This window comes from Callithrix jacchus, chromosome 22 (assembly GCF_049354715.1).
Source record: "Callithrix jacchus isolate 240 chromosome 22, calJac240_pri, whole genome shotgun sequence".
Lineage (NCBI taxonomy): Eukaryota > Metazoa > Chordata > Mammalia > Primates > Cebidae > Callithrix > Callithrix jacchus.
This window is the reverse complement of record NC_133523.1, coordinates 42,972,735-42,997,575: the sequence shown is the minus strand read 5'-3', so window position 1 is coordinate 42,997,575 and position 24,841 is coordinate 42,972,735. Positions and strand designations below refer to the sequence as shown.

Sequence of the window (24,841 nt, the reverse complement as noted above, 5' to 3'; positions counted from 1 at the left end):
AACACTTTTATGGGGACCATAGCATAGTGATTAGAAGCAGGGGCCTTGGGGCCATGAGAAAAATAGGTTAAAAGCCCCGCAATGAACTGATCTCGCTTGCTACAGAGGAGTGGAAGTACTTGTAGCATGAAGCAAATCAGTTTCTAGTGATGGCCACCTTGGTGACAGAACCACTTTTTGAGCCAAGCCCTGAACTTGGCATTTGAGAAGCTTCCTCAGTATCTCAGTCCCTGATGGGACGTGTGATACAGTTTGGACGTTTATTCCTTCCTAATCTCTGGGTGTGGAGGCTCACGCCTATAATCCCAGAACTTTGGGAGGCCGAGGCAGGTGGATCACAAGGTCACATGTTGGAGACCAGCCTGGCCAATATGGTGAAACCCCATCTCTACCAAAAATACAAAAAATTAGCTGGGCATAATGACGCACACCTGTAACCTCAGCTACTCAGGAAGCTGAGGCAGGAGAATCACTTGAACCTGGGAAACAGAGGTTGCAATGAACTGAGATGGCGCCACTGCACACCAGCCTAGCAAGAGATCAAACAAAACAAAAATCCATCTCAAAACAAAAACAAAAACAACAATTAGCCAGGTGTGGTGGCACACACCTGTAGTCCCAGTTACGTGGGAGGCTGAGGCAGGTGGATCAGGAACCCAGGAAACAGACGGTGCAGTGAGCTGAGACTGCATCACTGCACTCTAGCCTGGGCCACAGAGGGAGAAGAAAAATAAAGCAAGAAAGAAAGAAGGGGGGAAGGGGGGAAGGAAGGAAGAGAGGAAGGAAGGAAGGAGGGAGGGAGGGAGGGAGGGAGGGAGGGAAGGAAGGAAGGAAGGGAAAGAGAGAAAGAAAAAGAAAAGAAAGAGAGGGAGGGAGGAAGGAAGGAAGGGAGGGAGGGAGGGAGGGAGGGAGGGAGGGAGGGAGGGAGGGGAAAAAAAGAAAAAGGAATGTAATCCCTAATGTTGGAGGTGGGGCCTGGTGGGAGGCATCTGGGTCCTGGCAGTGGGTCCCTCACAAATGGCTTAGCACCATCCTTTTGGTGACTTTTTGCTCAGTAATTCACATGAGATCTGTTTGTTTACAAGTGTGTGCCACCCCCTAACTCCTGCTTCTGCTCTCACTGTGCGATACACTGACTCCTCCCTCACTTTCTGCCATGAGTGGAAGTGTCCTGAGGGCTCACCAGTAGCAGATGCCAGCACTATGCTTCCTGAACAGCCTGCAGGACCATGAAGCAATGCAACCTCTTTTCTTTATAAATTACCCAGCCTCAGGTATTCCTTGTAGCAACTCGAGGGGACTAACAGTGTGGAAGTGGCACATGTCCTGAAGCTGTCCAGGGTGTCCCCACCTCACACAGTGCTGGGGGGTCCACTTACCTGACAGGCCCTTCCCCATTAGCAGCACTGTCCAGGTCAGACTCCAGATCCTCCTGTGTGGGCTCCTCTTCTGATTTCCTGGCAAGGAGGGAGGCACAGAGTGAGAAATGAGGGGAGGAGAAGGTGGAGAGGAGTTCTCCAGAAAAACTCAAACCTCTTCCCCCAGACATGTGGCAGAGACAGAGAGGTGGCCCCCTAAAGTCACCCAAAAGGGAGCTTCCTCGAGAGCCAGGGCCAGAAAGGCAGAGAACCTGCTGCAAGAGACACCATAGGGCGGATCCCCACAAAACTCAACTCCCACAACACTCCCTTAGTGGAGGGAGAGAGAGTCCCATTCCCAGGGAAGGAGCATAACGGGCAGACCAGGGAAGAAAGGTGGGCAGAGCAAGCAGGAAGGAGAAACTGAGCACTCCACCCCCATTCCCACCACTGTCACCCCAGGGACTGACCTGAAGGTGATGAAATTGGTGTAGATGAGTGGGGGGCAAAAGAAGGCGAGAACCAGGGCCCAGATGGGTGTGGTGCTGGCCATGTGTCCCCACCACTTCTGTGTCAGCAGAGACTGTGGGGGGTGGGCAGGATTAGGATCCAAATCTCCCCTACAGCTCCCTCCCTTAGACACCCAGCAAGGGCTGGACCACAGCTGCAGAGCACAGAGCAAGTGCTCAATGTCACAGCTACAACTATTGAGGTAGGGGAATGGTGGTGAAAGGCAAAGACAACTTGGGCCAGGGTTTGGCAGTTGTCAACAGCCAACACTGTTGACACGATATGGCAGATACAGAACTAAGCACTTTATGTAGATTCGTTCACTCAATGCTTGACATACAAGGGACTGTCTACTATTATCTCCTCCTTAACACACGAGGCACAGAGAAGTTAAGGAAATGACCCAAAGAAACACAGCCTTGGCTGGGCGCCGTGGCTCATGCCTGTAATCCCAGAACTTTGGGAGGCTGAGGTGGACGGATCATGAGGTCAGGAGATCAAGACCATCCTGACCAACATGGTGAAACCCCATCTCTACTAAAAATACAAAAATTAGTCAGGTGTGGTAGCATGCGCTTGTAGTCCCATCTACTCGGGAGGTTGAGGCAGGAGAATTGTTTGAACTGGGGAGGTGGTGGCTGCAGTGAGCTGAGATTGTGGTACTGCACTTCAGCCTGTGATAGAGCAAGGCTCTGTCTCAGAAAAAAAAAAAAGAAACACAGCTTGTATGTGGTACAGCTGGAATCCATGAGTTTAACCACTATCCACAACAAGGGACTCTGGGTAGCTGTTTGAAATGTCAGCCAAACCATTCCAACAAATGAGGATGGGACTTCCTGTTGGGTGGGCACAACTTCCTGTACTGAGGTGGAACTCTGAGCCCCTGTCGGAGTTAAATTAAAAATACTGAGAACATTAAAATACAGAGTTAAATTAAAAATACTGAGAAATTGGAGAGATTTGGGAGCAATTAGGGCTTCTCAAGAGAGATGATTTCCTATAGGAAGGGTGAGATTTCCTAGGCCAAACTTTGTGTCCAAAATGTGTGTGTGTGTGTGTGTGTGATTGTCCAGTAAGGCCATTCTAATTGCTGAGAACTGGAATTAGGGACCTCTAAAGGAAGTAGAAAATACTTCCTGTGGATGAGGCGGGACTTCCTATGGATAAGGCGGGACTTCCTGTGGATGAGCTAGGACTTCCTTTGAAAGAAATGGGCTGTTCTGTGGAAGCAGGAAGGACTTCCTAGGTTAAAGGTAGAACTTCCGGATAGGGTCACCAAGAGTTTCTCTATCTGGAGTGGAACTTTTTAGGAAGATGGGCTTTGCTATGGGAAGGTTGGCTTTTGGTGGAAAGGAGTGAGGCTTCTTATGGGAAGAGCAGCCTTTCTGAGAGAAGAGAGACTTTCTGGGTAGTCTCCAGGGAGAGGGGCTGATCCAGACCATGGCTGTTCCCAATGGCAGGGGCTCGTCCCCATACTTCCCAGAGTTGACTTGGAGACTGTCTGGGATGTTGGTGTTGCAGATACTCACCTGTACTCCATCCTGGGCAAGGAAGGCACGGGCATCAGCTTGCATGGCCAGCTGGAGGCAAGTGGCATCCCCCCAGAGCGGGCAGCGACGGAAGAGGAGGCGGGCAGCCCTTACCTCACTGCTGTGATAGCACTTACCATAGAGGTCTAGGGGTAGAGGAGTTAGTTATGTGACAGGGTTGGGAAGGAGTAGGGTGACGGTGTAAAGGGAGAGGAAAGGGAATTTAAGGGGATGGCACAGGAATATGTGAGGAGAGTTGGGAGATGCCACCTCCAGTGGTAGCCGCCATCTCTGCTCCCAGGCACCATGCCCCACGTACCAACGCCCATCCCCTCAAACTTGGTTGCCAGGTCTTTCCTCCGCGCTGCCTCCTCAGCATCAGGCTCCAGGCGTGCCATCACCCGGAGCAGCAAACAGGCCCCAAGAGCAGAGGAAACTGCATTGGAACCCTGGAGAGACAAAGAGGGCATGGATGGGTCAGGGAGGGGTCACAGAAGGGGAGAAAGCCTGAGGTCAAGGGAAGGGACAGAGCCAGAGGTCAGAAGCTAACTGGAGTCATCAGAGGCGAAAGATGAAGTCGCGTTTGGAGATGGATCTGGAAGAAACTGAATGTCAGTTGAAAATGTCAGAAGTCAGGTGGCTCAGAGACCAGGGATACAAGTCAGGGGCTGGGTTGGAGGTAAAATAAATTTCGCAGCCACAGACAGGTCAAGACCCAGTTGGAGGCTGGGTAAAGTGGCTCATGACTGTAATCCCAGCACATTGGGAGGCTGAGGTGAAACCACCTTTGCAAAAATTATAACGGAGGAAATTATGACAGGGGAAGAAATCAGACTAACTGACTCCATCTTGCTGCCCTTGCTCATTCGTAGGCATAGGCTGAACTAACTTTAGGAAGGAATTCCATTCCTGGTTTGACTCTGAAACAGATTAATGACAGCCCTTTCCCAAAAAGAACCCCTTCTTGCTGGGGACCAGTCTGCCTTTGCAGGACTAATAAATTAGCTATAAGACTAGAAATTACAGTTTAGGGGTCATGCAGCCTCTGGCTCCAAGACTGTGAACCTCCCCAGATTGCTCCTGGGGTAACATCACTATTGTAAAATCTAAGATGAGTGCTGGAGATATTTTGCAAACCCTGTACTCGATGGATCAGCTGACACCACCCAGACAGGTCATCTGGCCCAACTAGTTCTGCATCCTGTCCAGGAACAGAAGACACTGAGACCCTGTGAGTCCATCTCCAGCCTGACCAGTCAGCACTCCCCACTTCCCAAACCGCTACCCACCAAATTAGCTTTAAACGCTCTGATCCCCGAATGCTCAGGGAGACTAATTTGAGTAATAATAAAACTCCAGTCTCCTGCACAGCCAACTTCACATGAATTACTCTTTCTCCATTGCAATTTCCCCGTTTTGATAAATCGGCTCTGTCTAGGCAGCGGGCAAGCTGAACCCACTGGACGATTACAAATGCAGGAGGATTGCTGGAGCCCAGGAATTCAAGACCAGCCTAGGCAACACAGCGAGACTCCATGTCTACAAAAAAAGAAATTTTTTCTCTTAGTTAGCCAGGCATGGTGGTGCGCTCCTGTAGTCCAAGCTACTAGGGAAGCTGAAGCAGGAGGACTGAATGAGCCCAGGAAGTTGAGGCTGCAATGAGCCCCGATCCTGCCACTGTGCTCCAGCCTGGATGACTGAGGAAGACCCTGTCTCTAACAATTACAGTTTCTGAAAGCACTTGGAGAGGTGACCAAAACTGGCAGTGCAGGGGACTTCAAAACTTCATCCTTCCACAAAAGCAATCGATAGCTATCAAAAACTGCCAGAATCAACTTTTCTAGAATTTTGGAATCTAATCAAAAACTTACAAAAAAAAAAAAAACAAAACAAGAAAATGCTTAATGAGGCCAGGCGCGGTGGCTTGTGCCTGTAATCCCAGCACTCTGGGAGGTCAAGGCAGGTGGATCACGTGAGGTCAGGAGTTTGAGACCAGCCTGGTCAACATGATGAAATCCCGTTTCTACTAAAAATACAAAAAATTAGCCAGGTGTGGTGGTGGAGGCCTATAATTCCAGCTACTCAGGAGGCTGAGGCAGGAGAATCTCTTGAACCTGGGAGGTAGAGATTGCAGCGAGCCGAGATCATGCCACTGCACTCCAGCCTGGGGAACAAGAGCGAAACTCCATCTCAAAAAAAAAGAAAAAAAAAATGCTTAATGAAGAAACTACTAAATTTCAGTAAGAGGGCACTGTGACATTTGACTTAGCCCCCAGATCCCCAGCTCAGCAGCAGCCAAAACACATCCACCAGACAAACCACCAGACAAAAACACATTCCTGGTGTGGGTCGCTGGTACTAGAGGACGCAGTTCAGACCTTACTCCCTAAGAACTGTGGTCGTGTGTGTGGCCCTGTCTGGTGGCTCCCTGCAGTAACAGCTCAAGGGCTTGACTGTGCTTCACCTGCCTTAGAACTTTCCCAGGGAAGCAGCAGGGATGAATTAGCCACAGCCACCTGAGGCAAGACAGCCCAGCAGAGGCAGCAACAGATACACCAAGCAGCTTGGGAGGAAAGGGGCCATGAAAGGAAGTACTTGGGGGAGTAGGGGCTCTGAAAAGCTTCCTCGTGTACCAGGAAATCCAGAAGGCGAGATGCATGACTAGGGCTCGAGGCACGCTCAGAAAATACCAGAGAAAGCCTGAAGCTCTAGCTGAACTTGAGGCTCGGCTCAAGCAGGAAGTGAAGACGAAAGCAGGATTGCAAACAGCGCGGCTAAGTTTCCAAAAACTGCTTCTATATGTAGCCACAGTGGGCCACGCCCAGTGGCTCTAACCTGTAATCCCAGCACTTTGGGAGGTTGAGGCAGACAGATAATGAGGTCAGGAGTTCAAAACCAGCCTGACCAACATGGTGAAAGCCGGTCTCTACTAAAAATACAAAATTTAGCTGGGAGTGGTGGCGAACGCCTGTAATCCCAGCTACTCAGAAGGCTGAGGCAGGAGAATCACTTGAACCTGAGAGACGGAGGTTGCAGTGAGCCGAGATCATGCCACTGCACTCCAGCCTGAGCAATAGAGTGAGACTGTCTGGAAAAATAAAAAACAGGCCAGGCGCAGTGGCTCATGCCTGTAATCCCAGCACTTTGGGAAGTCGAGGCAGGCAAATCACAAGGTCAGGAGTTCGAGACTAGCCTGGCCAACATGGTGAAACCCCGTCTCTACTAAAAATAGAAAAATTAGCTGGCTGTGGTGGAGGGTGCCTGGTGCCTGTAATCCTAGTTACTCGAAAGGCTGAGGCAGGAGAATCACTTGAACCCAGGAGGTGGAGGTTGCAGTGAGGCAAGACCATGCCAGTGTACTCCAGCCTGGGCAACAGAGTGACACTCCATCTCAAAAAATAAATAAATAAAAATAAAAAATAATGTATGATATAAGAGAGAGAAAAGAAAGAGGAAGCAGGCTGGGCATGGTGGCTCACACCTGTAATCCCAGCACTTTGGGAGGCCAAAGCAGGCAGATCATGAGGTCAGGAGTTCAAGACCAGCCTGGCCAACATGGTGAAACTTTGTCTCTACTACAAATACAAAAATTAGCTGGGCATGGTGGCACGTGCCTGTAATCCCAGCTACTCAGGAGGCTGAGGCAAGAGAATCAACCTCAAACCCGGGAGGTGGAGGTTGCAGTGAGCCGAGACTGTGCCACTGCACTGCAGCCTAGATTACAGTAAGCGAGACTCCATCTCAAAAATAAAAGAAAGAAAGAAAGAGGAAGCAGTTGGAGGCATGTATCGGGGTGGAGGATGGGGCAGCTGTCCGGCGATGTCAGCGGTCTGGGAATTGCATGGGGAACGCTGGCATCCAGTGGGCTAAAGGACAGGGATGCAGGAGCACCAAGTCACCACTCACCTTCTCCCAGAAGTACATGGCCATCTGTGCCCTGTTCAGCAGCAGCGCCCAAAGGAGCAGGTCACCCCAGGAGGCCTGCCCAAGGCCAGCGTCCAGCGAGGACCTTGAGGGGGCCTTGTCCTGGAGTAGAAACTTCTGCCAGGAAAAGGAGGCGTGGTGAGGACTAGCCACTCCTCAACACTGGCCACTGCCACCCCTGCCCCTGGTTGGCCACACCCCCTGCTCTGGCCACGCCCCATCCCTGATGTAGTCCTGCTCCAAGTCCTTCCAGGGGTCCCCACTCCAGCTTTGCCCAGTCCTTACACTCTCCTCGAAGCCCTGGCCTGGGTGAGGTTCCGCGGTGCCCCTGGCGGGGTATCTCGGTGCACACATCTTCCCCAGAAGCATCCTCAGCACGTGCCCCACATCAGGGAGCCGGGGCTCCACAGCTTCCCCTTTTAGAGCTAGGGCTTTGGTGCCTGCACCGTGGGACGCCTGGTCCAAAAGGTTGTGGATGAGCGAGTTGGGGGGCGCTGCGCTATAGAGTTGGGCCAGGCGTGTCGGGGTCAGGAAGTGGCCCAGGCTGAGGCCATGGGAGATGAGCAAGCGCACGAACTCCGGCCGGTCATTCAGCAGGGCGTCCATGAGGGAGGCCTCGAGATGGAAGGACTGGTGGGGGTGGGATGAATGGAGGAAGAGATTAGCTCAAAAGTTAAGGACAAGAGACAGGGGTACAAGGGTATGAGGAACAGATGGCTGGGTGGATGAATGAATGGATGGATGGATAGGTGGATGGGTGGGTGGGTGGGTGGATAGATGGATGGATGGATGGACAGATGGATGGATAGATGGAAATATGGATGGATGGATGGATGGACCGATGGATGGATGGACAGATGGAAGATGGATGGATGGATAGATGGATAGACAGACGGATGGGTGGACAGATGGATGGATGGATGACAGATGGATGGATCAATAGATGGATGGACGGATGGATGGATGGATGGACGGACAGATGGATGGATGGAACTATGGATGGATGGATGAATGGATGGATGGACGAATGGATGGATGGATGGATGGATGGACGGACAGATGGATGGATGGAACTATGGATGGATGGATGAATGGATAGATGGACAAATGGATGGATGGAGGGATGGATGAATGAACAGATGGATGAATGAAAAGATGGATAGATGGATGTACGGAGTGGATAGATAGACAGATGGACAGACAGATGGATGGATGGGGAGAGAGGAAACAGGAGAGGTCAGATAGACAATCAGAGATCAATGGACGATTAAGGGAAGGCTGGACAGGCCATAACGGAAGGCAGCGTGGAGGGGCGCCCAAGAAGACAGGGAGGGAGGAGAGCACAGTCCCTTTGTCAGGATGCCCAACCCTCAGGCCCTGACCCCTCACCCGCCACTGGATGTCCCCCCGAAAGAGTTCGCTCTGGGCAATGTCCACGCGGTTCCAAGCCACAGCCAAACGCAGCTCGTCCAGGTAAGCTGAGGCCTCTGAGCTTCCACAGGCTGGAAGGATGAGAGGGAGAAGGGGCAAGAAGTCAGGGGAGGAGGGACATCTGATGAATGTCTATTTTGTTTCGATTTTGCGTGCCTGACTTTTAAACTCTTCGTAAAGGGGGTGCCACTGGGCAGAGGGTGGGGGTCTTTAAGCAGTCAGGTTATCATAGGCATAAGGTCATCTGGCTCAGGGCCAGAGCGCAGACCACTAGCTTACAGCCCCCAAGAAGAAAGAAAGGGAATCACTTATTCGTTTAATATTTATTGAGGTATGTTATGGACCAGGCAGTGGAGGGGATGGAGAGATACAGTTTCTACCCTGAAGGAGCTGCTTCTATTGGGGGAAATATGTCTCCCCAACATATAACTACCCTCAGAGTGCTTGGTGCCCTCAGAGGTGGGTAAATCTGATTAGGGCTCAGAGGGGGCTACGGTCACAGACGTGTGGAGTGGCCCAAGAGAGCTCCTGGAGGACGGGTGTTGAGGTAGCGCCTTGAAAGGCCACCAGCATCGGGAGGTGTGTGTCTAAGGTGGGAAAAGAGCGTTCAAAGCAGCAGGAACAGCAGAAGCAAAGGTGGGGTATGAGAAAACACAGCAGCCGATGACAAATGTGAGTCACTCTGATTTCTGAAACTTGGGGTGTGTTGTAAGGGGAAGAGGTGACGACAGCGGAAAATGAGATTGGAAAAAATCTGAACATGAGAGTGACTCCGAGAGACCCTGGAGGTCCCTGAAGCCCCAAGAGAGAACAAGCAACCTTTAAAAACTTGATCCAAACACGTGCAGACGCCCTGAAGGGCGTCTGTTATGACATGGAGTTAGGTTTTCCTCCCGCCTTCACTTGCTCCAAATCTATCTCCAAAACAAATTCATCTCATTTCGGTTGCTGCAAACACTGGCAGCACAGGAAGAGGTGATCTCCTGTAGTGCAGACGAGCACCGGGCTCTGGCGCGGGCAGACACGGGTTCCAATCCCCTGTCCGCCATACTGACTGAATGACTTCAGGAAAGCCACTGAACCTTGGGAGCCTCGGTTTCCTCATCTGTTAAGTGGGAATAGTGGTGCCCCCTTCATAGCACCGTAATCAGTGATAGTAACTTCGGGAAGAAGGTCCACGCGGACTGCAGCTTGGCCAGTGTAATCTCTCAGGTTGTAGCTGAGGAAGCAGAACCCCCCAGGAAAGGCAGTAACATGGCGAGGACCACGTGGCTTTATGTGCTTTTTCAAAGCCCAGACGTCCATTCAGAGCGGGCTTTTCTACGATTTTCTACGAGTCTATGAAGCTCCCCTACTTTCCCCATGGTTCCAAAGAAGGAAAGAACATCGTTTATAATATCTGGCTTTACAGGCTGGGCGTGATGGCTCCCTGTAATTCTAGCACTTTGGGAGGCTGAGGTGGGTGGATTCCCTGAGCTCAGGAGTTCAAGACCAGCCTGGGCAACATGGTGAAACCCTGTCTCTACTAAAATCCAAAAAATTAGCCAGGCATGGTGGCACATGCCTGTAGTCCCAGCTACTTGGGAGGCTGAGGCAGGAGAATCACTTGAACCCGGGAGGTGGAGGTTGCAGTGAGCCAAGATGGCACCACTGCACTCCAGCCTGGGTGACAGAGTGAGACTCTCCAAAACATATATAAATAATAATAATATATTGCTTTATATCCTGCCTTAATCTGACACCATTTGTCACCTGGACGCCCCACCCACCCACCTCACTGGACTTGTCACCAACACTCCCTTCACACCAGTGCCGCATGTCAACCCTGCGAGCCCCGACCTCTCTCCAGACATGCCACTTGCAATGGGCTTGAGAATTATAAGGACTTGCAGGAAAAGCCTGGTCCCTGCTACGAGCTGGACGACCTTGGGCCATTTTCCTCTCCCTGAGCCTCAGTGTTTTCAGCTGCAAAATGGGGTGAAAATCCTTGCAGGCCAGGAGGGAAGACGAAGAAGAAAAGAGCACAGCAGCCGCGCAGCGCCGGGCCTGCCCACGCCGGACTAAGACACGCCAGCCATGCAGCACCGGGCCTGCCCACGCCGGACTAACACGCAGCAGCAGCGCAGCGCCCGGCCTGCCCGCGCGGGACTAAGACACAGCAGCCGCGCAGCACCCGGCCTGCCCACGCCGGACTAAGACACGCCAGGCGCGCAGCACCGGGCCTGCCCACGCCGGACTAAGAAGCGTTCATGACGTTGCCTCCTCCTTCTTGTTGAAACTCCATCCATTCAACCCTGCTATCCCCAAACCCATCAAGCCATCTCCAATTTCCCCAGTGAACTTCGATCACTTCCACTTCTGCTGGGCCCACAACTCCACCCCCTCAAACCACATCACACAGAACTGCCTTATTTTCTCCCAGGAGGCTGCCGAGTTAACCTCCGCAGAGTGAATCGGATTCGCCCACTGAGAGTTATCTTATATGGAAGGACGTGCCCCCAGAGGAAACCAAATCATATTAAGAAGAGCTCCCGGCCCAGCACAGTGGCTCACGCCTGTAATCACAGCACTTTGGGAGGCCGAGGCGGGTGGATCATGAGGTCAAGAGATCAAGACCATCCTGGTCAACGCACACCTGTAGTCCCAGCTACTTGGGAGGCTGAGGCAGGAGAACTGCTTGAACCCAGGAGGCAGAGGTTGCGGTGAGCCCAGATCGTGCCATTGCACTCCAGCCTGGGTGACAAGAGCGAAACTCTGTCTCAAAAAAAAAGAAGAGCTCCCTCTTCTTGGGCCCCCACCAGGGATCGAGCACAACATTGTCTTGTAGGCTTATAACACTCTTGCAAGATACTATCTCCATTTTCCACAGAGAGAAACTGAGGCTCAGAGAGGGGAAGCTGCTTTCTAAAGGTCATACAGCAAGGAAGGGGCCAAGCTGGTTTTTTTGTTTGTTGGGTTTTGTCCCGTTCTGTCATCCAGGGTGGAGTGCAATGGCGCCATCTCGGCCCACTACAGCCTCTCCCTCCTAGGTTCAAGCAATTCTCCTGCCTCAGCCTCCCAAGTAGTTGAAATTACAGGCGCTTGCCACCCCAGCTAACTTTTATATTTTTAGTAGATATGGGGTTTCATCGTGTTGTCCAGGCTGGTCTCGAACTCCTGACCTCAAGTATCCACCCACCTCAGCCTCCCAAAGTGCTGGGATTGCAGGCGTGAGTCACTGCGCCAGGCCCGTGCTGGGATTTAAATTCAGTTTTGTCTGATCCCAAAGTCGAAAGTAACTGCTCTTTCTACCCTACCAGAGCCTGTAAACAAACAAACAAACAAAAATTGAATTTGCCAGGTGCAGGGGCAGGCAGGTGTGGTCCCAGCTACTTGGGAGGCAGAGTGGGGAGGATCACATGAGCCTGGGAAGTTAAGACTGCAGTGAGCCATGATCACACCACTGCACTCCAGCCTGGGCTACAGGGCAACACCTTGTCTCAATAAATAAATAAGAAAGGAGCCCCACCCCAGCCCCTTCCATTACACTCTCGCCTTGGTTTTCGTCATTCAGTCCTTCGAGCTGCCATTCCTAGTGAAATATTTGGACTTCTTCACTGGGAGACAATGCTTTCTTCATTCTAACTAGAGTGCTTCACGCATATCAGAGGCACGAAGTAAAGGAAGAACGGGTGGGTGGATGCATAGATGGAAGAACACTGGATAGATGAATGACAAGATGAACAGGTAGATTGAATCGGGCGTTTAAATGGCTAAATGGATGACAGATGGTTGGTTGGAAGAAGGAGTGGATGGAATTGTCAGTGATCCGTGGATGGATAGGTGAAAAGATGGATGGATGGATGAGTGGATGGAATTGTCAGTGATCTGTGGATAGATAGGTGAAAAGATGGATAGATGGATGAGTGGATGGAATTGTCAGTGATCTGTGGATGGATTGGTGAAAAGCTGGATGGATGGATGGATGGATGAGTGGATGGAATTATCAGTGATCTGTGGATGGATAGGTGAAAAGATGGATGGATGGGTGGATGGATGAGTGGATGGAATTGTCAGTGATCTGTGGATGGATAGGTGAAAGGATGGACGGATGGATAGATGGATGAGTGGATGGAATTGTTAGTGATCTGTGGATGGATAGGTGAAAAGATGGATGGATGGATAGATGGATGAGTGGATGGAATTGTTAGTGATCTGTGGATGGATAGGTGAAAAGATGGATGGATGCATGGATGAGTGGGTGGAATTGTCAGTGTCTGTGTTGATAGACAGGTGAAAGGATGGATGGGTGGAAGAACAAAGGATGACTGGAAGGACAGGTAGGTGAAGAGATGGAAAGCTCGATCTGCACACGTGGATGGACAGAAAGATGAAAGAATGGATAACGAAACATAATCAAAGCATCTGGGAAAGCTGCCCAAATAGCACCACGCAAAGCCCCAGAGGTGAAGGACATGAGAGGGAAGGGGGCAACGGGCCTTAGATTAGAGCGTGTGGATGAAGTGCCCAGGCAGGCCGGGGAAGGTGCTGAACTGAGAGAGGGGAGGGCTGGAGGGCACGACTTTTACCCTTCACGAGGGCCTTCAAAACTATGGTCTCGAATTCCTCAGCCCCATCCTCAGAAGAATAGACTGTCAGGAGCTCCTTCCGGGTCATAATCCTCTCCACCTGCGGAACAGCAAACTATGCATCCCTAGCCCGGCCCCCATCCCAGCACCTGCAGGCCGTGTCCAAAGGGAGGGAGAAGGACATTGCCCTCCAGGACCTAACAGTCTAGGCGCCCAGCACGCTCTACTCTCTCCTCCTGGAACCTGGAAGTCCAACCCCAGTCCCCCTTCCTTCAGACCCAGGAGCCCAAATCCCCAGTTCCCTCCCATCTCAAAATCCAGAGTTGAGCCCCCAATGTCCTACCTGGGCCCGCAGGACCTCAGGGTCCCCTTTGGGAAAGAAACGCCGGATTCGATCTTGGATTTCACCTTGCCTGGCTCCCCCACTCCCGAGGGCCAGAGTGTCTTCCAAGGTCTCTGCCAGGCAGTCTGCAGCCCCTCCAGAGCCAGCCACCAGGAGACAGGGGAGCTGGGCCTGGGTGGCATTCTCTATTTGCTACAGAAGAAAGGGGAGAGTCATGTCAGAGAAGGCAGGTTCTTCACCCTACCTGGGGTCAGACTCCCAGATCCTCCCTAAGACTCAGGACCCAGGAGTCCTGGCCCCCACCCTCCTTCCCCCTTAGTCCCAGGCATCCAGGCCCCTATACCATCAACATCTTCTCATCACCATCAATCAGGAGGAGCAGGACAGGGATGTCAATTCCAGTCCCTGAGGCAAGAAGAGAAGGGGGCTTGGTTACCTCCCATCAGCCTTTGCTGGAGATAGGAGGAAACCACATTTCCCAGGAGTCCCTGGGGCAAACATCAGCCTTTTCCTCTGTTCCTTGGAATTGTCATTTCTTTCTTTCTTTCTTTCTTTTTGACGCAGTATCTCGCTCTGTTGCCCAGGCTGGAGTGCAGTGGTGTGATCTCAGCTCACTGCAACCTCCACCTCCCAGGTTTAAGTCTCAGCTTCCCAAGTAGCTGGGACTACAGGTGCCTGCCACTACACCAGCTATTTTTTTCTATTTCAGTAGAGACAGGGTTTCCCCATTTTGGCCAGGCTGGTCTCGAACTCCTGAACGCATGATTTGCCCACCTGGGCCTCTCAAAGTGCTGGGCTTACAGGCATGCGCCACCACTCCCGGCCTTATATTTTCAGTAGAGACAGGGTTTCACCACGTTGGACAGAACGGTCTTCATCTCTTGACCTTGTGATCCGCTTGGCCTCCCAAAGTGCTGGGATTACAAGTATGGGCCACCGCACCAGCCTAATGTTTGAGACAGGGTCTCCCTATCGCCCAGGCTGGAGCACAGGGGCATGATCACACCTCAGCAGTCAACCTACCTCAGCCCCCTAGGTAGCTGGGACCACAGGCACACACCACCATGCCCAGCTGATTTTTTAATTTTTGGCAGAGACAAAGGTCTTGCCATCTTGCCCAGAATGGTCTCTAATTCCTGGGCTCAAGGGATCCTCCCACTTTGGCCTCCCAAAGTGCTGGGATCACGGGAGCTAGATTTTGAAGACAGTAACGCTTAATCCCCAAGGGGGAGGGGCTGAGGGCCTGGACTCCTGAGACCCTGAATGAGGCAGGTGTTTCTTGTATGAGTCAATCCTGTAATTAATTAACCATCCAGGAGCCTGAGAGGCTGAAAGTTGAAATAGAAAGTGAAGGAAATAGGAGTAGAAAGGACTATCCAAACACAATCTAGATATTCTTGAACTCCCGACCTCAGGTGATCCAACCGCCTTGGCCTCCAAAGTGCTTGGATTACAGGCGTGAGCCACCACGCCCAGCCACGCAATCTACATATTCACCAAAGCCCAAATGCACCATAAAGATACTTCTTTTTTTTTTTTGAGACCCAGGCTGGAGTGCAATGGCGCGATCTCGGCTCACCGCAACCTCCGCCTCCTGGGTTCAGGCAATTCTCCTGCCTCAGCCTCCTGAGTAGCTGGGATTACAGGCACGCGCCACCATGCCCAGCTAATTTTTTGTATTTTGAGTAGAGACGGGGTTTCACCATGTTGACCAGGATGGTCTCGATCTCTGGCCCGGCCAAGATACTTCTATACTAACTCTATAGCCATTAAAATTAGAAAGTAAGCTGGTCTGGCGGCTCACGCCTGTAATCCCAGCACTTTGGGAGGCTGAGGGGGGTGATCACCTGAGGTCAACAGTTGGAGACCAGCCTGGCCAACATGGTGAAACGCCATCTCTACTAAAAATACAAAAATTAGCCAGGCGTGGTGGAGCCTGGCTGTAGTCTCAGCTACTTGGGAGGCTGAGGCAGGAGAATCGCTTGAACCCAGGAGGCAGAAGTTGCAGTGAGCCGAGATCGCGCCACTGCACTCCAGCCTGGGCACAGAATGGGACTCTAATAAGTGGAAAAACTAACAGTAAGTCAACTTGTCACAAATTAGCACATTAATTCAATAATTATGTCTGGGGAAAGAGGGGGCTATGAGAGGAGGTTTGGAGGTGTTTACCGTATTTTAAATGGGACAGAATAATTTTCAACTTCAAATGGAAAAATAAATGTCAGAGAAGAGCCAAGAAATTTTTCAGAAAGGACAGTGAGAAGCTTTCACTAACATATATTAAAATATCTTTATTTATTTATATTTTGGAGACAGGGTCTCATTCTGTCACCCAGGCTGGAATGCAGTGATGCCGCCTCAGCTCACTGCAGCCTGGACCTCCTGAGCTCAAGCGATCCTCCCACCTCAGCCTCCCCAGTAGCTGGGACTAGTCATGTGCCACCATGCCTGGCTATTGTTTGTATTTTTTGTAGAGATGGGGTTTCACTGTGTTGCCAGGCTGATCTTGAATTCCCAGGTGCAGGTGATCCACCTGCCTTGGCCTCCCACAGTGCTGGTTACAGGCGTGAGCCGCCACATCTGGCCTGAAAACCTCTTTAAACTGCTATAATCAAGGCAGAGTTTGGCCACAGGAATATATAAGTAGGTAATTTTTTTCTTAAAGTTTTTGAAACAGATTTCAGCAGATGAAGGATCTGAATACACACTGCCAAGAATTTCTACTCGGCCAGGAAAGGATGGTTTATTTACTAAATGGTCATAAAGAAAACAGCTTCTCATTTGGACAAACAGAAATACAGACTCCTGGTGGGGCGCGGTGGCTCACGCCTGTAATCCCAGCACTTTGGGAGGCTGAGGCAGGTGGATTACGAGGTCAGAAGATCGAGACCGTCCTGGCCAACATAGTGAAACCCCGTCTCTACTAAAAATACAAAAAGTCAGCCGGGCGTGGTGGCACATGCCTGTAATCCCAACTACCTGGGAGGCCGAGAGGGGAGAATTGCTCGAACCCAGGAGGTGGAGGTTGCAGTGAACTGAGATCATGCCATTGCACTCCAGCCTGGGTAAGAGAGCCAGACTCTGTCTCAAAAAAAAAAAAAAAAAAAAGAAAAGAAATATAGACGCCTGACCTCAAAATATGTAAAAACCATTTCCAGATGGATTAGAGGTGTAAATATAAACCATGAGATACTAAAAGAAGACTGAAGAGAAGGCTTGTCGGGGAGTGGGATGGGCCTTTCTCAGACAGGCAACCAAGGAGGTTATAAAAGAGACAAAAGATAGATCTAACCCCATAAAAATGGTAGCCTTTTTTATAGCAATAGACACCATATAAATGTAGCTTTTTACATTTTATTGCTGGGCGCGGTGGCTCACGCCTGTAATCTCAGCCTTTCGGAGGCCGAGGTGGGTGGATCACAAGGTCAGGAGTTTGAGACCAGCCTGGGCAACATGGCAAACCCCACTTCTATCAAAAATACAAAAAGTTAGCCGGGCGTGGTATGATGATGGGCACCTGTGGTTCCAGGTACTCAGGAGACTGAGGTGGAAAAGACACCTTGAGCCCAGGAGGCGGAGGCTGCAGTGAGCCGAGATCACGCCATTGCACTCCATCCGGGTAACAACAGCGAAACTCCGTCAAAAAAAAAAAAAAGATGGGGATAGACACTTAATTCCCCAAATTTCGAGCAGAACAGACTACTGGGATCCTGAGCACTGGGGATGGCGGTGGGTCTTGGGCTCCGGAAGCCACTCACCCCCCACACCCGCCTTCTGCTGGGAGATGTAGGACTCCAAGCGCAAGCGGAAGCGGTTCTCGCCCCCCAGACGGCCATGCGTGCCGTCGTCCACCAGGAAGAAGGCCGAGTAGTTGTAGTCCAGGGGAAACTGGACCCCGTCCTTCGGGTCGTGGCGCCAATCATACTGTGCGGGGAACGAGCCCTAAGGGGAAAATGGCCGGATCAGAGCGCCTCCAAGTCAGGGCCAGAAGGACAGACACAATCCCCACCTCCTCCCTCAGACCCGGGAGTCCAGGCCCCAGCCCTCCTCCCTCAGACCCGGGAATCCAGGTCGCAGCCCCTCCTCCCTCAGACCCGGGAATCCAGGTCCCAGCCCCTCCTCCCTCAGACCCAGGAATCCAGGTCCCAGCCCCTCCTCCCTCAGACCCGGGAATCCAGGTCTTAGCCCCTCCTCCCTCAGATACAGGGTCCAGGCCCCCAGCCCTCCTCCCTCAGACACAGGAATCCAGGCCCCAGCCCCTCCTCCCTCAGACCCAGGAATCCAGGCCCCCAGCCCTCCTCCCTCAGACCCGGGAATCCAGGTCCCAGCCCCTCCTCCCTCAGATACAGGGTCCAGGCCCCCCAGCCCCTCCTCCCTCAGACACAGGAGTCCACGCCCCAGCCCCTCCTCCCTCAGACACAGGGTCCAGGCCCCCCAGCCCCTCCTCCGTCAAACACAGGGTCCAGGCCCCAGCCCCTCCTCCTCGGTCACCAGAACCCCAGCCCCTCCCCCCTCAGACTCAGGAGTCCCAGCTCCCCAAGCCTCTCCACCCTCAGACCCAGGAGTCAAGGCCCAGGCCCCTCCTTTTCCAAGTCCCTGGGTCATACCTTGGGGTTGGTGAGGATGTCTCTTTTCTGGACCACACCCCAGGGGGCCACGCCCATGGCCACCACCTTGGTGCCTCCAGTGCTGGCCGTCTGATGGTCGCGCACAGCCACGCCAACATGCCGGCCAATGCCAGTGTGCAGGCCCCCAGTGACGATCCAGGCCCCTACAGACACCAAGGAACACTCAGAGGGAGAGAAATCAAGAGTCAGACAGAGACACACACACAGAGACTGGGGCGGGGGAGACCCCCAGCATGGTGAGGAGATGGCAGGCAGACCGAGGCCTGGGAGACGGCCCCACCCCCTTGGTCACCTGTGCTCTGGGCAGCCCGCACCAGCCCACGACGCAGCAGGTCCTGCAGCCAGGTCTGGAGGACAGGGCCCCCTGATCCCCCCATCACTGACACCACTAGGTTTGGGGCACGGAAGCCCCACATGCGTGTGACCAGATTATAAACTGTAGCTGGATCCGTTCGGTCAGAGAGCCGGAGAAACTGTGGATACATGGGAGGGGGGACACAGGGAGGGGACAGAGACTCAGAGACAGGGAAACAGACCCAGAGAGAAGGGACAGAGACCCAGAGAGAGAGGGGGACAGAGACCCAGAGAGAGAGGGGAACAGAGACCCAGAGAGAAAGGGGGACAGAGACCCAGAGAGAGGGACACAGAGACAGAGGGAGACCGAGACACAGAGGCACAGAGACCGAGAGAGGAAGGGGATCTCGTCGGAGAGAAGACAGGTGGGGTGGAGGGGACACAGAGAGCAAAGACAGGATGGGCGGAGGGGCAGCGTTCAGGGGTCCCGGCTCCACTCTGAGCCCTGAGCATGCAGCCCTCCAGCACCCAGGCCCGCAGACAGGCCTGCCTCACATGGCTGTGCCTTCGGCTGGTCCCCATGAAGTCCAGCTCTCCGTAGGCGTCTGTGGGCTTCTCCGTGGTGTGCACATCACTGTCCCACACGGTCACCACGGCTGCCCCAAAGGCGTCCTCTGTGGCCACAGCGGGGTGGGTGGTCCGGGGGCGCCCACACTGGCACCAGGTCCCTCTGGGGGTTCGAGGGCAGAATATGAACCCAGGGCTGCCCTCCCCGCCCCAGCATTCTGTTGCCTGTTCATACTTCTGTGGAGGGGGCTGTCTATACTGACCCCACATCCAGAGGCAGTCAGAGTCCACTCTGCCCCTGACCCTGGCTCCGACCGCCCCAGGGAGAGACTGGAGCCGAGGACAGTCCCGCTTCCCCACAAGAAGGAAGCCAGTGACTCCAGAAAGTCTGAGCATGAAGAGGTCGGTCATTGTCACCTGCAGAGCCTCAAGTGAAAGGCAGATGCCCATCGGGGTGTCCTCGCCATCCCCCATCCACACATGTGGTGCTCACCATGGAAAGGAAAATCCAGGTCGGGTGCAGCGGCTCCCGCCTGTAATTTCAGCACTTTGGGAGGCTGAGGCGGGCAGATCACCTGAGGTCAGGAGTTCGAGACCAGCCTGGCCAACATGATGAAACCCCACATCTACCAAAAATGCAAAAATTAGCCGGGCGTGATGGCAGGCACCTGTAATCCCAGCGACTCGGGAGGTTGAGGCAGGAGACTCACTTGACCCTGGGAGGCAGAGGTTGCCGTGAGCTGAGATTGTGCCATTGCACTCCAGCCTGGGCAACAGAGCAAGACTCCATCTCAGAAAAAAAGAAAAAGAAAAGAAAAGAAAGATCCAGGGAGTAACTCAGGGAGAGCCCACGTGCTAGGGGCGGATGCGGCTGTGTGACTCTGGCTGAGCGGCTTCACCTCTCTGAGCCTAGATTTCCTCCTCTGATGAAAAGACAATAATAGCGCAGCCTACTCCACGGAGCTATGAGGAGCCAGGGAAAGAACGCAGTTTTCTGAAATGAGACTCACATGCCAGAGTCCCAGCCAGAGGCAACGCGACACGAACTTCACACAGCTTTAAATAACCTTGAATAACGCAGGGAGAAAGTCATTCCTTTTTCAGTTCTCCTGACTACCGACCATCAAGGAGAGAGGCTGAGCCGGTGCCAGAATACTCTGAATGCCGAACCCTTTGCTACTCTTTTTCAAGAGAAAAGCAGGCCTCGGGCTCAAAAACCTGAGCTGGCAACAGCCCTCTAGCCAGGAGGGAAACACCTCTGTTTGCTTTTCATTGTGTTTGGCTTCTGTGTGGCTTCTTTCTCTTTGCAGCAAATGGAAGAAGTTTTCCATTTATGGTGGTCACATAAAAATCTTTCCCCTGCCTAAAAAAATGCACAAGTTGGCTGGGTGTGGTGGCTCACGCCTGCAATCTCAGCACTTTGGGAGATCGAGGAGGGTGAATGACCTGAGGTCAGGAGTTCAAGACCAGCCTTGCCAACATGGTGATGGTGAAATCCTGTCTCTACTTAAAAAATACACAAATTAGCTGGGCGTGGTGTCGGGCACCTGTAATCTCAGCTACTCGGGAGGCTGAGGCAGGAGAATCACTTGAACCTGGGAGGTGGAGGTTGCAGTGAGCTGAGATCACACCATTGCACTCCAGCCCGAGTGAAAAAAGCAAAACTCTGTCTCAAAAAAAAAAGAAAAATGAAAGAAAGAAGGGAGGGAGAAAGAGAGAGAAAGAAGGAAGGGAGGGAGAGAGAAAGGGAAGAAAAAATGTATCTAATTTGTTTTGTTCCAGATTCCAGATGGAGTTCAGTTATCGGGGGAGACCTATGAGACCTGTATTTACTCAAAGCAAGCGAGCGGATTTCAGAGCAATGTTGCAGAAGGGATAGCAGAGGTGCTACAAGGATTTCACCAAAGCCGTAAAGACACTAACCAGGCTGACTGATCCACACACAGGATGAACCAAGCACACGTAGGCCAGGTCCTGGCACAGCGAGAGCTACTTCCAGGGCCCTGGCATGCCTCGGTTTACCCACTTTGTCTCCTATTTCAGTTCCGTCCTCAGACCCCCCAGTTCCCCAGCAGCTACGTCCCAGGAAGTTTGCTCTTCTGAGCAAAACTTCAAGGACAGCTGGGCAGAATCCCAGCACTTTGGGAGGTCAAGGCAGAAGGACCGCTTGAGCCCAGGAGTTTGAGACCAGCCTGGGCAATAGAGCAAGACCTCATCCCTACAGAAAATTTTTTTTTAATTAGCCAGGTATGGTGGTGCAAGCCTGTGGTTCCAGCCACTCAGGAGACCGCAGCAGAAGGATCGCTTGAGCTCAGCAGTAAGTCACGATCACACCACTGCAGTCCGGCCTGGGCAACAGAGCAAGACCATGTCACTAAAAGTAAAAACACAAATAGGCTGGGAGTGGTGGCCCATGCCTGTAATACCAGCACTTTGGGAGGCCAAGGCAAGTGGATCACGAAGTCAGGAGTTCAAGACCAGCCTGGCCAACATGGCAAAATCCCGTCTCTACTAAAAATACAAAAATTAGTCAGCTGTGGCGGCATGCACCTGTAGTTCCAGCTACTTGGGAGGCTGAGGCAGCAGAATCGCTTGAACCAGGAGGCGGAGGTTGCAGTGAACTGAAACCGCACCATTGCACTCCGGACTGGGTGACAGAGCGAGATTCTGTCTCAAAAATAAATAGCCGGGTGAGGTGGCTCATGCCTGTAATCCCAGCAATTTGGGAGGCAGAGGCAGGTGGATCATAGGTCATGAGATGGAGACCATCCTGGCTAACACGGTGAAATCCCGTCTTTACTAAAAATACAAAAAATTAGCTGGGTATGGTGGTGCACGCCTATAGTCCCAGCTAATTGGGAGGCTGAGGCAGAAGAATCACTTGAACCCAGGAGGTGGAGGTTGCAGTGAGACGAGATGGTGCCACTGCACTCTAGCCTGGGCAACAAGAGCAAGACTCCATCTCAAAAATAAAAATAAAAATAAATTTAATTAATTAATTAAAAGGTCTTCAAGGAATGGTCCAGAGCCTGTGTGTCCAATACGATAGCCACATGGGGTTCTTTATATCCATGGGGCGCTGTCTGTTCTCATAAGTTAAAATTAAAATCACATAAAAAATTCAGGCCAGGTGCAGTGGTTCATGCCTGTAATCCCAGCACTTTGGGAGGCCAAGGCAGGCAGATCACCTGATATCAGGAGTTGAGGACCAGTCTTGCCAACATGGTGAAACCCTGTCTCTGTAATCCTTCCCAAAGTGCTGGGATTGCAGGCGTGAGCCGCTGCGCTTGACCTGAAATTGTTCTTGATAAAAATCAGCAATTACCCGCCTGGTCCCACATACAAGGGCCCCTATTCACATCTCATCTGACTATCACAAGTGGCTCTGGTCACAGCTGAAAGGCTCTCATCCTGGAAAACCTTCTCCTTGGCGGGGTACACCTGCCCCGCTGGCCTTCGTCCCGCCCCGGCTGCTACATGCCGGCCTTGTTTGTGGCTTTCTCTTCCTTTTCACCTCCCTTGAGTGTAGGTATTCCCAGTGTGATGCTCACATGATTCCATGATACTACATGATTCTCATGATAATTACATGATTCTACATGATTCTCAAACTCAATGCTTGCAGAGGCCAGGCGAGTAACTCAACAGAAAGAAGTAGCCAGGGCCAAGCTTGGTGGCTCAGGCCTTTAATCCCAGCGCTTTGGGAGGCTGAGGCGGGCAGATCACTTGAGGTCAGGAGTTCAAGACCAGCCTAGGCAACACAGTGAAACCCCATCTCTACTAAAAATATAAAAATCAGCCAGGCGTGGTGGTGAGCGCCTGTAATCCCAGCTACTCAGGAGGCTGAGGCAGGAGAATTGCTTGAACCTGGGAGGCAGAGGTTGCAGTGAGCTGAGATTGTGCCACTGCACTCCAGCCTGGATGACAGAGCAAGACTCTGTCTCAAAAAGAAAAAAAAAGAAGTAGGCAGGTGTGGTGGCTCACGCCTGTAACTCCAGCACTTTGGTTGGATGAGGCGGGAGGATCCCTGGAGGGCAGGAGTTCGACATCAGTCTGGGCAACACAGGAAGACTAAAAAAAAAATACACCTGAGTATTTTCTACAAAGAATTAAAAATTAGCAAGTCATGGCGGTGGCTCCACCTACTGGGGATGCTCACGTAGGAGGACTGCTTGAGTCCAGCAGGTCAAGGCTGCAGTGAACCGTGATCGTGCCACTCCAGCCTGGACAACAAAGCGAGACTGTGTCTCAAAAAAAAAAAAAAAAAAAAGAGAGAGAGACAGAAAGTAGGTATTTTTAAGTGCTTTTTTTTTTGAGATGGAGTTTCGCTCTTGTTACACAGGCTGGAGTGCAATGGCGCAATCTCGGCTCACTGCTACCTCCGCCTCCTGGGTTCAAGCAATTCTCCTGCCTCAGCCTCCCGAGTAGCTGGGATTACAGGCACGCGCCACCATACCCAGCTAATTTTTGTATTTTTAGTAGAGATGGGGTTTCACCATGTTGACCAGGATGGTCTTGATCTCTTGACCTTGTGATCCACCTGCCTCAGCCTCCCAAAGTGCTGGGATTATAGGCGTGAGCCAAGGGCTTTTTTTTTTAAAGATGGAGTCTCACTCTGTCACCTAGGCTGGAGTTCAGTGGCACGATCTCAGCTCATTGCAACCCCCACTTCCCAGGTCCAGGAGATTCTCCTGCCTCAGCCTCCCGAGTAGCTGGGATTATAGGCGCCTGCCACATGCCCAGCTAATTTTTGTGTTTTTTACTAGAAATGGGGTTTTAGCATATCGGCCAGGCTGGTCTCAAACTCCTGACCTCATGATACACCTGCCTCGGCCTCTCAAAGTGCTGGGATTTCAAGCGTGAGCCACTGCGCCTGGCCTAAACGCTCTTCGAAACACACAGACACACACACAACTGGCCACAGAATCACCAGCTTGCAACTCCCCTGACTTGACACGTTTTTTCCCCCTGACATCTCACCCACTCTCAGTTTCAATTACCATCTGCAACTCGGACCTCTCAGACCCTGGACATCAGTCCAGACCTTTCCCAAGTCTGTCTCCGCATGCCCCCGGATGCCCCAGGGCCATGCACATGCACACAGTCCCACGCTGCACTCAGCGACCATTTCCCAGGCCTGCTCACACTCCCGAGTTCTCCATCTCAGGAACAGCCCCGCCGTGTCCCAGTCCGCAGACCACACGTCCGTCCATCCGGGAGCCATCCAACAATGGGTGTGCCTCTCTCTCCCTTGCATCAGTCCCCAGGCTCTACCTTCCTGTCCCCCGAGTCTTTGCCCCGTCCCCTCCTCTCTGTGTCCCAAAAGCTCTGAGCTGGCTCAGGACACTTCACCTCCTGCTCAGACCCTCTATCCAGCCTCCTGTTCATCCTCTCCCAGCCCCAGAAGGCTTCTCCACATGCAGAGCCAACCCCACCCCTGCGGTGACGCCCCAGCTCCCCAGGACAAGGTCCCAGCCCCTCAGGAGGACCTCTGACACCCGGCAAACTCTGGCCCGCCCTCTTCTGCAGCATCTTCACTCCTGACAGTGTTCTCTGGACCCTGAGCTTTGCTTCATTTTCAAGCCAAACCACACAGTCCTTAGCAAGGACTTCGCACACGCTGTTCCAAATCACTTTCTTTTTTTTTTTTTGAGATGGAGTTTCGCTCTGTCACCCAGGCTGGAGTGCA

General features: G+C 52.3%; 1 protein-coding gene across 18 annotated transcripts in view; it reads right to left on the bottom strand.

Annotated features, from left to right (window-relative positions):
- Positions 1 to 24,841, bottom strand: part of TRPM4 (transient receptor potential cation channel subfamily M member 4) — a 44,635-nt gene that overhangs the window by 17,391 nt on the left and 2,403 nt on the right. For 7 of the 18 annotated variants that reach the window (XR_013530833.1, XR_008478441.2, XR_008478443.2 and 4 more), the window contains 14 exons: positions 19,141 to 19,315; positions 18,584 to 18,764; positions 18,271 to 18,434; positions 17,422 to 17,605; positions 14,007 to 14,068; positions 13,664 to 13,855; positions 13,321 to 13,420; positions 8,711 to 8,823; positions 7,607 to 7,951; positions 7,304 to 7,438; positions 3,717 to 3,846; positions 3,398 to 3,543; positions 1,829 to 1,941; positions 1,380 to 1,457 (listed from right to left, as the gene is read on the bottom strand). Coding sequence is in view for 13 of the 18 variants with exons in the window: in XM_035285307.3 (XP_035141198.3) it covers positions 1,380 to 1,457; positions 1,829 to 1,941; positions 3,398 to 3,543; positions 3,717 to 3,846; positions 7,304 to 7,438; positions 7,607 to 7,951; positions 8,711 to 8,823; positions 13,321 to 13,420; positions 13,664 to 13,855; positions 14,007 to 14,068; positions 17,422 to 17,605; positions 18,271 to 18,434; positions 18,584 to 18,764; positions 19,141 to 19,315 (2,118 nt within the window). In the remaining 5 variants the exon portion in view is untranslated. Of the gene's footprint in view, positions 1 to 1,379; positions 1,458 to 1,828; positions 1,942 to 3,397; positions 3,544 to 3,716; positions 3,847 to 7,303; positions 7,439 to 7,606; positions 7,952 to 8,710; positions 8,824 to 13,320; positions 13,421 to 13,663; positions 13,856 to 14,006; positions 14,069 to 17,421; positions 17,606 to 18,270; positions 18,435 to 18,583; positions 18,765 to 19,140; positions 19,317 to 24,841 lie in introns of those variants that run through there. The other 11 variants (XR_013530834.1, XM_035285308.3, XM_078359383.1 and 8 more) reach the window with 9 other exon arrangements.